General features: G+C 38.0%; 1 protein-coding gene across 2 annotated transcripts in view; it reads right to left on the bottom strand.

The window, feature by feature from the left end:
* Nucleotides 1-5,244: 5,244 nt before the first annotated feature.
* LOC150089789 (uncharacterized) overlaps nt 5,245-14,058 on the bottom strand; it is a 40,425-nt gene continuing 31,611 nt past the window's right edge. For both annotated transcript variants that reach the window (XM_090368814.1, XM_090368813.1), the window contains exons 6-7: nt 8,147-8,219; nt 5,245-5,285 (exon numbers count right to left, since the gene is read on the bottom strand). In XM_090368814.1, the coding sequence (XP_090224940.1) occupies nt 8,169-8,219 (51 nt within the window). In that variant the 3' untranslated portion in view covers nt 5,245-5,285; nt 8,147-8,168. The remainder of the gene's footprint in view (nt 5,286-8,146; nt 8,220-14,058) is intronic.

Below are 14,058 nucleotides of genomic sequence, written 5' to 3'. Positions count from 1 at the left end.
CACTTAAAAAAAAAAAAAAAAAAAAAAAATCCTCTGGGGCCCAATCCAGAGCATAAAAAAAAAAAAAAAAAAATATATATATATATATATATATATATATATATATAAATAAAAAGAAAATAAATAAATAAAATTAAATAAAAAATAATAAAATAAATTTAAAAAATAAAAATAAAATAACATAAATAAATAAAAAGAAAATAATAATAATAAAAACAATTAAATAAATAAATAAATAATAATAATAATAATAATAAATCCTCCTCATCATCACCATTAGTCTCTTGGGCATTCTGGACACACTTCAGTAATGTTTTCAACACACAATTTTGGTTCAACTGTTTAACAGGCGTTTCCTCAGTTCAAAGGCTCCCTTTGCAAAATCCTGGAATAATTGAAATACACTCCTTTCAGACAAGAACACCTCTTCCCGACCTAACTCATTTTCAGCAATGATTTCCCTGATTATTTCCCTGACATTATCATAAATTGTACACACATATAATATATGGTGCCAACTTTCAACCTCACCACAAAAACAGAGATCTGTATCCGAAAGTCCCAACTGAAATAATTTCGCTTTCATCGAGCCGTGACCTGTTACTAAAAATGATGTTTGTAAACTTGGTGTAAACCAGCTTCGAACTGTTCTGTCACTTAAAAAGGTAACATCAGGAATAAATTTCTTTGTCACTCGACCAGAAGATACAGTGTCCCATCTTGTTTGCCACAAGTTAACAATCTCATTTAAACATCTTCTCTTCTCCCTCGTAATGTCAGAATTTATGTCAACTTCTATGCCAACAAGTCTAGTAGATATTTTCTTCTTAATGCCATAGCACAGCCCTCGATAAGCCACGAACAAATCCAAGGGAACTGCCCCAGCCATCACTTGAAGTACAGTCGTACCTACAGTTCTACATACCCTTAATATACTGAGAAGCATCGTTCTTTGTAGTGAGTTTAATTTAGCTTAAAATCTAACAAGAGCCACTCTGTGAGACCAAACTCCCGCTGCATACGTAACCATAGGCAGAAACACCACTTTATAATATAAAAATAAAGTTTTATTGGACACACCCCAATCTCCTCTTGATACTCTTATAATATAACCGGCAAATTTCCTGATCTTGCTATGTAGATGTGTTATATGCGCATAATAAGACAACTTGTGATCAATAATGAGCCCCAAGTATTTAGTTTCAGAAACCATAGTCAACTGTATCCCATTTAATTTTATTTGCGGCGGTCGTCCCAAATCAAATTTTGTTTTAAAAAGCATCATTTTGGTCTTTTGGGGGCTAATGGTAAGCTTAAATCCTTGTGCCCAGGTATTAATATCATTTCTTACACGGTTTGCATTTTGCTCCAAATCGTGTCGTGATCGACCTGCCACAATTAATGTGACATCATCAGCAAGAGCTATCACGTGACAATTTACTTGTGGTCGAACCAACCAGTTCTGTAGCACCAAATTCCAAATGGAAGGACCTAATACAGAGCCCTGAGGGCAACCTCGCGTGATTTGTCTTTGAAGGAAAAAATTTTTAGACCTTATAGTCACATATCTCTCAGAAAAATAACTCCTGAACAGACTGTATAATGGCTTAGAACACTCAGCACGACACAGTTGAGAAAGAGCTGCTTCCCACCATACTGAGTCGAACGCATCTTCAAAATCTATATGTATATAGAGCAAGTTCATATTTTGAATCAGAGTTTGAAATGTATGTATGAAAGTACAGAAGAGCATCCTCGCACGATTTCCCCGGTGTAAAACCATACTGATTAGGTGTAATCATGTCATGGCGTTCTAACAATTCTTGTAAACGTATTGCCATTAACCTCTCTTAACACTTTCCCCAGATTAGCCAACAAAGCAATTGGACGGTACGACTTAGGCTCAATTAAAGGTTTCCCAGGCTTCCTAATTAGCCTCAATAAAGCAATCTTCCATTTCAATGGAAACAGTCCTTCCTCTAAGCACTTATTATATCACAAAAGTAACATGTTAGGTATCAACTTAAAAAACCTCACTATAAATGCATTCTCAATCAAATCTATTCCTGGACATTTTGCAAAATTAAGTTTCTTTAACACCCCTGCCAGTTCATCTATTGTAAACGCCATAGTATTACCTCTAGCTACATAATACTGATTTTTTCTCCGCAGTTCGGATTGGCACTGTGAGTCTAAGATGGGATCGTCAACCGGGAACAGCCTGGTTAATATTGCATCTACTGAATCCTCCCAGCCAATAGTCTCAGTAGAATCCTCTTGAATTGTATTAAATACTTCCAAACTTCTCAGTTTATCTCTTGACAACTTATATAGCAAACCCCAGGGATCATTTCTCTCCGATTCTTTTACAAACAATCGCCAGGTTTCTCTCTTCCGAGTTGCCATGGTTCTCTTGTAATTATTCTTAAGAGATACGTAATTTTCATGCAATCTAACTACCTCAGAATGACCCCAGTTCCGATGCCGCTGGTACTGTCTCCTAGCTCGATATACAGCCCGTCGTAAGACAGTCAGTTCGTTTGTCCACCATGGGCAGGATTTTAGTTTAATTACCTTCTTCCTACCTGACTTATATGCCGCTCTTACTATTGAATCCTCTATAGTATTAGCTAAATATATTGCAGATTCACGAACTATCTGTTGTTGTTTATTCGAGGAAAAGTCCCGAAGAACAGAAGCTTCATACATGGACCAATCAAACGATTTCAATGAAAACCGAACAATGTGCGGTATCCGATCTTGAGTATCAGTTAAATCCGGCACATTCTTCACATAAAACAATATGGCTCGATGATCACTTGATGTCCAATCAGGCATTACCTTCCAGTTACAAATACAATGTCTAATACCAGAAGTTGTTATAGTTAAATCAATATTAGATTCACCCATTGGTCCACAGAAAGTAGACAGTTGATTTGACTTGTTCATTACAAATAAATTATGGCTCGATAAAAACTCTTCCAGCAATAAACCTCTCATGTCAGATGTTGCACTATACCACAATGGAGACTTTGCGTTAGCGTCTGTCGAAATAATCACTTGTTTAGGTCTTAAAATGAGCAACACATACTCTAAATAATCCACGCAATTATTAAAGTCCATTGAAGGAGCACAATACAGAGATATAAAATAGAATTGAACATTTGCCGAGGCCAACATAACACATGTAGCGAACTGGTTGCATAACCTATGAACAACCACTACGTCTAGATCTCTATTATTGACCACAATTCCAGTTTTAGGCTCTTCCTGCACCGGTTGTATTATTCGTGACGTTAAGGGATAACCAAATATTCTAGATGTTTGCTCACCTGGAACTCTAGCCCAATAAGGTTCCTGTATTGCCACCAAATCAATTTGAAAATCCTCACTAATCTTCCTAATCTAGTCCGCTACCAATCTCGATCGTTGTCCATTAATCTGCATTATTTTAATTCCTGTAGAATAAAAAACTTCAGTTAACTCAGGATCTTCTTCCAACCCCCTTTCTCTTCGTTCATTACAACTATTCATTAGCAGTCCGAGTTCGTACCATTTCCAGTGCTCTTTGATATTCTGGGCATCTAACCAAACTTTACTATCTAACCAAACTACACTCTCTAGGAGGACTGCGGACTTTAATAATTGCGTGGATTATTTAGAGTATGTGTTGCTCATTTTAAGACCTAAACAAGTGATGTGATGTGGCTAAATGGCCAGAGGAACAACGATACACGACCCTACACATATACAAAATCCATATACCTTTAAACTTCTGGCATTGACAGTGTTCTGTTCACACCCGCCATGTATACTACGCGGAGATGGGGGAACCCCTGGTGCCGCTTGACACCTAAACACACCCTACACTCTCTAGGAGGACTGCGGATCAGCCAGTGTGTAATCTCGCGGCCTTACTCTGCCAGATAGTTACAGAAGAGAGAGATCGAGTAGAGTGTGTACGCGGGGCAAAATTGTTGAGGCGAAGTTTTGTCAATGAGCTGGGTATATTCTTTCTATGTGTACGCCATATTTAAAAATTTCATTACTTCATACAGCATCCTCCGCACATTTTCTTACTATTGAATACACCATGAATTGTAAAACAAATAGAAGAAACTTATCTGCTCAAAGATCAAATCCTCCCAAACACTTCCTAGCTCATTTCACTAATATACCTGGTCTCAGTTTCAATCTCACTGATAACCGATATCCATTTCCACTGACAGTCTGCCAAACCCCATGTACGTTTTCTGACTGAATCCCAATTATTGGTTGATTCAACCACTGCTCATCTGAGTGGTCTGAATTATTCACTGTATGATTCCTGGCACGATTATGGGCATCCTTATATCAAGCATGATGTAAGTTTCTCAGGTCTGTTTAGCCGGCAGAGAGGATCATACGCCGTTCTGATGCCATGTGGCCATATTTTAGAGCATCTTGAATCGACTTCTGTAATGTGATGCATTTGGTAATTCTTATATAACCCCTATAAATGTCCTTTATACCTCTCCGAAGTTTCTTGCTGTCTTCTCATTTCACTGTTATTCTTGAGGGATACCACCATACCAAATTTTGTTCACTTAATCGCAAGCTTTACGAGTTACACCACGTTTTCTACGTGTTCTGTTAATTTTGTCGAGCAGTATGGTTAACTACGTGAATTTTTGATTTCTTGACGCACAATTTTAAACTACTCACAGAGATGATATTCCATTAAATAACAACTCGCTGGTTAAAAGAAAATTTCGTACAGTCCAGTCCCTGTCTCTTAACTTGTAACGTGAATTCATGCTCCATAGTTCTGCAATTATTTATAACAGGATAAATTTTATAATTTATGAACAGCAGTTAATTATTATAGAACATTTCTGCTTAATTTTTTTTAGTATCCCCTCTTAGAACCTTATTTCCTTGTAAGATTGCCAAACTCTGTATCATCACTATTCCAAGTCTGTCCCCAAATGTGTGTGTGTCCTTTTGCATACCTCACCAAGCGAGTTCTGATTCTTGGCATTCCTTTCAAGAAGCACGTAAGATTTTATGTGTTTTTTTCGTAAAAAACATAAATGTTATTAATGAATAACGAATCTTTTATTTACATTTTTTGATATTTTTATTCAGCTACTTCAAATTAAAAACAAAGTTACAAATAAATGTTGAAAAATGTTTGTTTTAAAATTCATTAACAATACACTATGTTAAATTCATCAGCTTCTTTCTAATCACAAGATTTCCAAAAAAAGATTATTTTCACATTGACATGTTCATTTTCATAATACCTGCAAAAAGAAAAAAAAGAAGAGTGAAAATTTTATGCATTTCTAATGCGCCAAATAATCCATTACTTTAAATATTATTAAAGAAATCCGCGATGCTTAGTTTTTAGATAACTGCAAATTTTATAACGTAAAAAGGCTTTATTTATTTAATTAAAATTTATACAAAGTTTCAACCTCGGAGAAAAATGAAAGAAGTTGACACATGAGGTGATTGAATTTGAAACGTTGCTATTTAACAATTTCAATTAATGTTTTTGGGTAAATTGGGTGAACATCGAAAGGAAATATTTTTCACTAAAAACCCAGGACGAAATGAGACGAAACAATACAATTTTAGGGATAAAAATAACAATATATACACCCCTCCAAAAATTATCCGGACGTCTCTGTTTTGATAGTCTATTCGTTATTCCCCGCAAAAAAAGTGATTCAGACTGGTATATATGGGGGTTGTATGACTGTTAGCTGTTTTCGTCACCGCTGACTGATTTCTACAGGGGTGTTATTTATCAGATGTCACATTGCTGGCTTGTCAATTCGTGAAATTGCTCAGATCCTACGCCATCCAAAGTGGAATGTCGATATTATCATGAAATGGAAGGGTGAGAAAATTCTTGCAAAACATCAACCAGGATTTCAAGGGGTTAGCAGGGTTTAGGGTCTATACGAATACGTTACGACCCTCCGTTCTACAACTTCGGTTTTCATGGGAGAGTAGGCGCAAACAGGGGTGCAACCATCGCCGTAATTTGTCCCTAAAGTAGCGGAAATCTAATATAGTTAGGGAAGGACATTAGGTGGTTGTTATCCATTAAGAATTATTAATATGTATAATTAACCACTCTTATATACGTGGAGTTATTAATGTATATTTTATTTAAGCATTCCATTCTCTTCAGGTCTGCGGGCAGTCAGCAGCACGGTCTGATGATGGGTATCGGCAAGATACCTGAAACGTTACCCAATTGTATTCATTAGTTTATGCTATGGTTAAATAAAATATATATTAATAACTCCACGTGGTATAAGAGTGGTTAATTATACATATTAATAATTCTTAATAGAGGAAATCTCTTAGATGCAGTGATGAATCTTGTTATACCCTATTCCGATCAGATTCGAAGATATGGATGGTGGATGCCAGGAGAACGCCTGCTTCTGGAGTGCATTGTCTAATCAGGTCTAACAAAGAGATTTAGAGACAGGCCTTGCCCGCACATATAATAATAATAATATTATTATTATTATTTTTATTATTATTATTATTATTATTATTATTAATTTATTTATTTATCCCTATTTTATGTTATACTTTTTTGAGAGATAACAGCAAAAATGGAGGGAGAACACATAAGCCACTGGCTTTCTTAGGGGGTGTTCCCTTAAAAAACGATCAATATCAATTTGAAAAATATACAGTTCTGAAATTGTACCGGTAATGTTCAACAGAAAAGACATAAATAAATTGGAGTTTTTTTGTACATTTATTTACAGAAAACTTCGTAAACCATCACTGCTTATATCATTGTGAACATTTTTACGATTAAATGAGAAGAGAAAAGAAAAATGATGAGATACATGCACAGAAATTTACAAACTATTTTCCAACTGCTTCCTTTAACATTTGTACATTAATTCCATTTTGATAATGATTTCCTCTGTGGTTTTAAAATCCAGGAGTTTAGTGGAAGGTGATTTGAATCAGACATCCTGGTGATGTGTTGAATTAGTAGTTTCTTGAATCGGTTTAGTGAAGTGACATTTTTGATTTTTGCAGGAACTTTGTTCCAGGTTTTAGCGCCTCTGTATTTTAATATTTTTCTGACCTATGGCTTTTCTGAAAAGCGGAACCTTCAGGTTGGCTTCATTTCTTAGAAGCCAACCTGAAGAAGGAAAATTCTTAGAAGAAGGAAAATTCTTCTATGGTTATGAAAAAGCATCTGAAGAGAGGGTAGTCCATTAAATCTTTACTGTAGGAATGAAACCATGTCAGTTTGGAATTTCTAACTCAAGGGTTTTTGGATTCGAAATGGTGCTTCTTGCAGGATAACGATCAATAATTTTCCAGGAATGATACTGTGTAGGACGACAGAGTATGACCAATGCACTGGTCAATGACAAAAGTGTGAATGACCTTAAGAAAATTTTGAGAAGAAAACAAACGAGCAGATTTATCAAAAATCTTTTGAATATTTCAGAGTTCCTGACGTTGTAAGTGTTTATGATCTAAACTAACTATTCGCAATGGTTGGAGATGTTACTATGTATAGAGAGGCCATAAGATGCGATTATCACTTTATTTATAATCTTACTGATGAGAATTATAATAATATTTGAAAGGCTGAAGCTTGAAGATGGGAGACAGTTGGGATGGGGGAGAGTGAGAGGAGATGGTCTTTATTTATCAAAAGAAAAAAAAAAAGGGCTTTCTTCCATTTAAATTACTGATTCTTCTATGAGATTCCTTTAGATTATCGCAAGTGGTTTTAAACGTTCACATAAGGCGCTCGTCTCTTTTTCTACTTAATGTAGATTTGTGCATTACTTTGCAGACATACGTAAAAGACAGATGCCAAAACTGGTTAAAGATTATTGCGCCACTGTCATCCTTTATTGTAGATGGCTTGGAAATGAAAAGGAAGCTCAAACTTTAAGGAAAATATAGCAGACTGGTTTACTGTTTGTTATAATGGCTTTATTGAGTGACCTTGTTGCTTTTAGAAGGGTCCTACTGTGTTTAATTTTACCTCTCAATGGGAACTTGGTTTTCATTTTACTTATTCTGAATTTATTACTTTATCGAAAGTCCTCCCCAAATTCAATTATTAAGAGAACCATAATTATGCACAATGCATACTTACATAAATGTTCCAGCAACGATCTTTAAGTTTGCTCCCAAGCACATGCAAAGTTATCGAAGTCGTATCCACATTCCTATAAGAGAACAATAAAATGTTTTAGTGCCCTTTAGCCAAGTCTATTAGTCCACTTTATGTAGAAAAATATAATCATCGTCTTAGTTTTCTGTAGAATATATGCACTATGATATCAAAAGTACTGGGACATCAAGACGCATTCAAATAAGTGAATAAAATATAACTTTAACGTGGCTCAAGCTCAACTTTGGCCTTTGGTACAGCAGACAGAATACACGACAAGCTTTCCGTCTACTTTTGAAATTTCAGTGTGATATTTCATCAGGGTAGGACAACGTAATCTGTACACAAGAGTTATTTTGTCTTTCGTCAGAGCTAAATAGTTCCATTAGACTGAAGCGGCATATAGGGTGATTCATCAGTGAAGAGAAAGCATTTACGCCACCCCACTGCCTGGTTTCTATAAGCATGGCACTATTATAAAAGTCTCTGAACTTTGTCTATTATGATTACGGAAGTATGTGCCTTAGTCCGTCATACGCAATTTACAGACATATTTTACATGGATACATGGAAAGCTGTGTCGCGATTCAATTTTCTCATCTACTTCAGTCTTCGCTATGATTTTTGATTCAGTGGTCTGTAGGAGCTTCAGACCCTTCAAAATCCGCCGAAGTTCTACGGCGCGGTACCCAACTACTTGATTTCGAATCGTTGATCCCACTCCATGTAGCGCTTCGCTTGAAACTAAACGAGGTGCATTCTACAGTTCAGCTTATACACCTTCCTGCCAGCAATCACCTAAGCAGCAGCGGTGTGGTATCCAAAAACGACACTGATAGTTAACAAAAGAACATTAGAAATGACCCAAAGGACCATACTGCTATCAACAACGCGCGCTTGCAGCACAATAAGTACCCCAGCATTGCAGTTACTTGCTGGAGCGCTCCCTCTGGCCCTGGAGGCAGTTCGGGCGGGGGTACTGTTTTTGCTGGCCAGGGGAGTGGCCGCTACCCACCACGGATACACGACTGACCCGGCGGGCAACCTAAAAAACGAAAAAAATTAGGCTACAGACCCATCTCCATCTTCTTCTTCTCTTTGGCAGAGAAGATGGACAAAGACAACAAACGGCGAAGTAACAAAAAGATTTCTATCAGACCTCCGGAAAATATACCCAAAACAGCCATCGTGGTGCTTCCCAGGGTACCATATGACAACACTATTAACCGGACACGGACCCTACAAGGAGAAGCTGTTTGGCTTCTGACTCGTTGAGAACCCAAACTGTATATGTGGGGAAAGCGAAAGCTGGAGCCGCATAGTCTATGACTGTCAACACTATGAAGATCTCAGAGGGCTACTAATAACAAGGTTGAGATACCTCCCAAAAGGACTGGAGCACCACTTCCTGGACACTGAGGATGAATATAGGGCGCTCTCCCAGTATGTGCAAGACCTATTCACCAGGAGAAAAACACTAATAGCTATCTACAGCAACGTACATAGAGATCGACAAAAATCGCCGCCAAATGTGGCAGGGGACCAGTACTTGGACAAGAAGGGTGCTGATCACACCGAAAAGAAAAGCAAGGACTGCGCTCACCCCATGTGTTACAAAACAGAACAGAAAGCAGCACAGAGAGTATTGGTATTGATATTGGTATGGTTATTTCTGGCGCAAGGGCTACTTAGGCCATATTGCGCCTATAAACGAGATGAGGATTTCAGGGTGCCTGTAAAAACAGTTAGAAACAATTATACAGATTTATGCGTTTTAAGAAGCGGAAAAATTCCGGGAGATTTGCATCATTACCTATGAACTGTTGGAGTGTCAAAGGTTGTTGAAGATTACTGAATGAAGCTTTTCGGGCTTCAGTGTATAAGGTACATTCAACGAGTATGTGCTTTATTGTGAGAACAGAGTTACAGTGCATACACTGCGGAGGATCATTTCCTGTAAGAAGAAAAATATGGGTGAGCTGACTGTGCCCGATCCGGGCTCTAGCCAGGATGACTTCTTCCTTTCTGTTTACAGAAAAACTGGAAACCCATAACTGTGGTTCAGGTTTTATTTCACGGAGCTTGTTATTCAGTTGAGATTGCCATAGAAGTGTCCATTGTTCTTTACATGTATTTCTTATATGGGATCTGTAGTCCATATATGGAACATAGTAACCTGGCGATGCTATGTTGGATGAATGTTTGGCTGCATAGTCTGCTTTTTCATTCCCTGATATCCCAGTGTGACCTGGGATCCAGCAAAAGATGACAACTTGTTGGTGATCATGGATATGCATTAGTTGAGATTTTATAGATTTTATTAAGGGATGCGTTGTTGAGGAGGAATTTTGCAAGGCCAAGATTGAACTCTGTGAGTCACTATATATTACACTTTTTTGGATGGACAGTTGGAGAATGTTTTCTAAGGCAAGCTTGATAGCACATAATTCAGCTGTATAACTGCCGCATTCGGTGGGAAGTGAAACAGAGATAGTGTTAAAGGGAAAGACAGCTGCAGCACCGACTTTACTACCAGACTTTGATCCATCAGTGTATACTTGCGTAAAATTTGGGTAATTTTGTGTGTGAGCAGCATGCAGTTGCTGTATATTGGTATTTGCAAGCGAATGTTTTCCCCAGTTTAAGAAATAGCTGTCACAGGATGCTTTAATAAAGGACCATGGAGGATCTGAACTGTTCAGATCATGGAGGATTTTGTCCAGATGTATATTCCAATTTTGTGATAATTCCTGTAATCTGATGCCAGCAGGTCGAACTGCTCTAGGTTTATTTCTGTAGTACATTGGGAACTGCGGATTGTTAAGTATTGGCCAATTGGGGTGAGAAGGCAGACTTTGAATTTTGGCTGCATAGTTCAGAAGTAGCATCTTTCTCCTGAGGCTGAGCAGAGGTTCATGGGCTTCGATATAAAGACTTTGCACTGGCAATGTTCTATAAGCGCCCACAGCAATTCTGAGGGCAGAATGTTGAATAGGGGCAAGACGTGCTAGCACGCTTTCCCTAGCAGAATCATACACCGGGGCGCCATAATCAAGGCGAGATCTGATCAGGGCTCTGTACAAGTGAAGTAAGGTGTACCGATCTGCACCCCATGATGTAGAAGAGATAATTCTTAATAAATTCATTTTTTTTCTGGCAAGCAGTCCTTAGATGTGTGATATATTCTAAGAAGTTCAGTTTATTATCAAAAATTAAACCAAGGAGACGAATGCTATTCACCACTGTGATGGGATGATTTGTTAGTTGTATCTCTGGATCTGGATGCATCTTTCGTTTATTACAAAAGTGAATGACTCTAGATTTCTGATAGGATAATCGGTAACCATTGTGTATCATCCATAACTCAAGGTTATTTATAGATGTTTGTAGCTGCCTTTCGATAAAACTCATGTTTTGCGAGCTGCAAGAGACAGTCAAATCATCAGCATAGAGGTAAGAGTTTACAGCTTTTGGAATATTTTTGTCATCTGATTTATTCTAATTGCAAATAAGGTTGCACTGAGTACAGAGCCCTGCGGGACTCCTTCTTCTTGTATGTATGTTTGCGAAAGTACTTGCCGATAGCGAACTTGAAAGGTCCTGTGTTGTAGGAAATTCTGTATGAAGTACGGTAAGTGTCCTCTCAGGTCCAGGGAATGAAGATCTTTCAGGATACCAAACCGCCAAGTGGTGTCAAAGGCCTTCTCTATGTCGAGACATACCATTACTAGATGTTTGTTTTGGATAAACGCATTCCTGATGTCTGTTTCTGCTTTGATCATGAGATCTAGAGATGATCGGTGTTTTCGGAAACCAAATTGATTGTCAGAGATAATATTTTTGGAATCAAGATACCACGTTCGTCGACGGTGTATCATTTTTTCTATGGTTTTACTTAGGCAGCTTGTGAGCGAAATGGGTCTGTAATTGTTCGGAATAGAATGATATTTCCCTGGTTTGGGTATCGCCAGTACAAAAGCATGACGCCAGAAGCTGGGGAAGGAATGCTCCATAAATATGCGATTGTAGAAGGTCAGTAGCGAAGATAATGATTTATTGTCTAGATGTTGTAACATTATGTAGTATATTCCATCCGGGCCAGCAGCACTGTTCTTAGCGGTGGATAAAGCTTCTTGAAGTTCTACCAAAGTAAGTGGTGTATTGTATTGGAAAGAGGATGTAGTTCTAAATTTCGGATGGGATTTTTCTGCTAAAGCTTTAATCTTTTGAAATGATGGATCATATGCCGTAGAGTCAGACAACTGTGAAAATACCGTCCCTAGAGCATTTGCAATCTCTGCAGGAGTAGATAGCTCCTGTCCATTCACGGTGAAAAGTGGGGACGACAAAGGGGGAAATTTACCATTTAATTGTCTTATTTTCCTCCAAATAATTCTTACATCAGTATTTTTATTAATTGTAGTTGCGAATCGAACCCAAGAGTCTCTTTTTGTTTTCTTTCTAATATGACGGGCTTTAGCTCTAATTTTCTTGTAATTTATAAGATTAGTGGTGGTAGGATGTTTGCGGAATAAATTCCTTGCACGGTTTTTTTCTTTTTTTATATTCTTACAGTCCTCGTTCCACCAATAATTTCTGTTTCTACGAATGCTTGACTTTGACTGTGGGATGGCAGTGGATGCAGCTGCTAGAATCTGTTTTGTAATATGGTCGGCAACTGTGTCAATCGGATGAGATTTGATGATCTGATTGTCATCAAATCTCATCCGATGCTTTAATAAAGCATCGGATGAGATTTGATGGCAAAGTATACCACTAACGTATCGTTAGTGGTATACTTTGCCCAGTCTGCCTTGGAAAATTTCCATTTTGTGTGAGTTTCTGAAGGTATGCAGTTTGTTTGTTTGTTTGTTATTTGGATTTTAGGAGCATTAGCAACTAAGGCCATATTGCTCCGGGATATGCGGTGGTCATTCCCTGACCTTTCCGCATCCTCCGTATTTGGTGGTGACGGGCTCGAACCCCGGTCTAATCAAGAAGCGTGTGATACGCGCTGCTGCTCCTTCCCACCTGGCTACGGAGGCGCCGAAGGTATGCAGTGTGACGTTTCAATTTTACATATTATAGGGTAGTGGTCACTATTGAGTGGATCATCCAGAGCTGTCCACTGGATACTAGGGAAAAGGATTGGAGAGCAGATAGAGAGATCTATTGAAGAGACTGTTCCTGTTGGGAGGTGGAGGTAAGTTGGTGAACCAGTATTTAATATGGTTAGATTTCGTCTTTCAATAAGCATTTCGATGATTTTTCCACGTCCGTCTGTATTGGAAGAACCCCACAATGGATGGTGTCCATTGAAGTCACCCAATAAGCAGAAAGGGGTTGGCAACTGCTGAATGAGATCTTCAAGTTCATGTATGGTACAAGGGCGACTGGGTGGCAGGTAGATTGAAGCAAGTGTTAGGGTAACGCTAATGGCTATTCGTGTGGCAACAATTTCAACAGTGGTTTGCAACTGAATGCGTTTGCAGGGTACTCTTCCATCTATAAGTATCGCTACCCCTCCGTGAGCATTATTAGTAGCAGGTCTGTCTTGCCGAAAGAGAGTGTAATTTTTTATCGAAGTAGACACCTGAGGTGTTAAATATGTCTCTTGTAAACAGATTCCAATTGGTTTATAACGCTTAATTATCTCGTGGATGTCGTCGATATTGCTGCGAAAGCCTCTACAGTTCCATTGGATGATGTTTTTCATTGTTTGGATTTAAATGAGGAAGCTGTGTCTGTCTGCTTTTTGGAAGTCTGTTTCTGTCGGTCAATTTTTATTTTGTCTCTCTTTGAAAATATTGGTCTGGCGTCTATTACATCTTCTGGATGAATTTCCAGAATGGTTTCCGTTTCTTCATGAGAGCAAGTCTCATTCGTGTCCATGA

This window comes from Mastigoproctus giganteus, chromosome 2 (genome assembly GCF_048544385.1).
Source record: "Mastigoproctus giganteus isolate SK-2022 chromosome 2, ASM4854438v1, whole genome shotgun sequence".
NCBI classification, from domain to species: domain Eukaryota; kingdom Metazoa; phylum Arthropoda; class Arachnida; order Uropygi; family Thelyphonidae; genus Mastigoproctus; species Mastigoproctus giganteus.
Note: the sequence above shows the minus strand (reverse complement) of the source record. Positions and strands in the feature narration are given on the sequence as shown.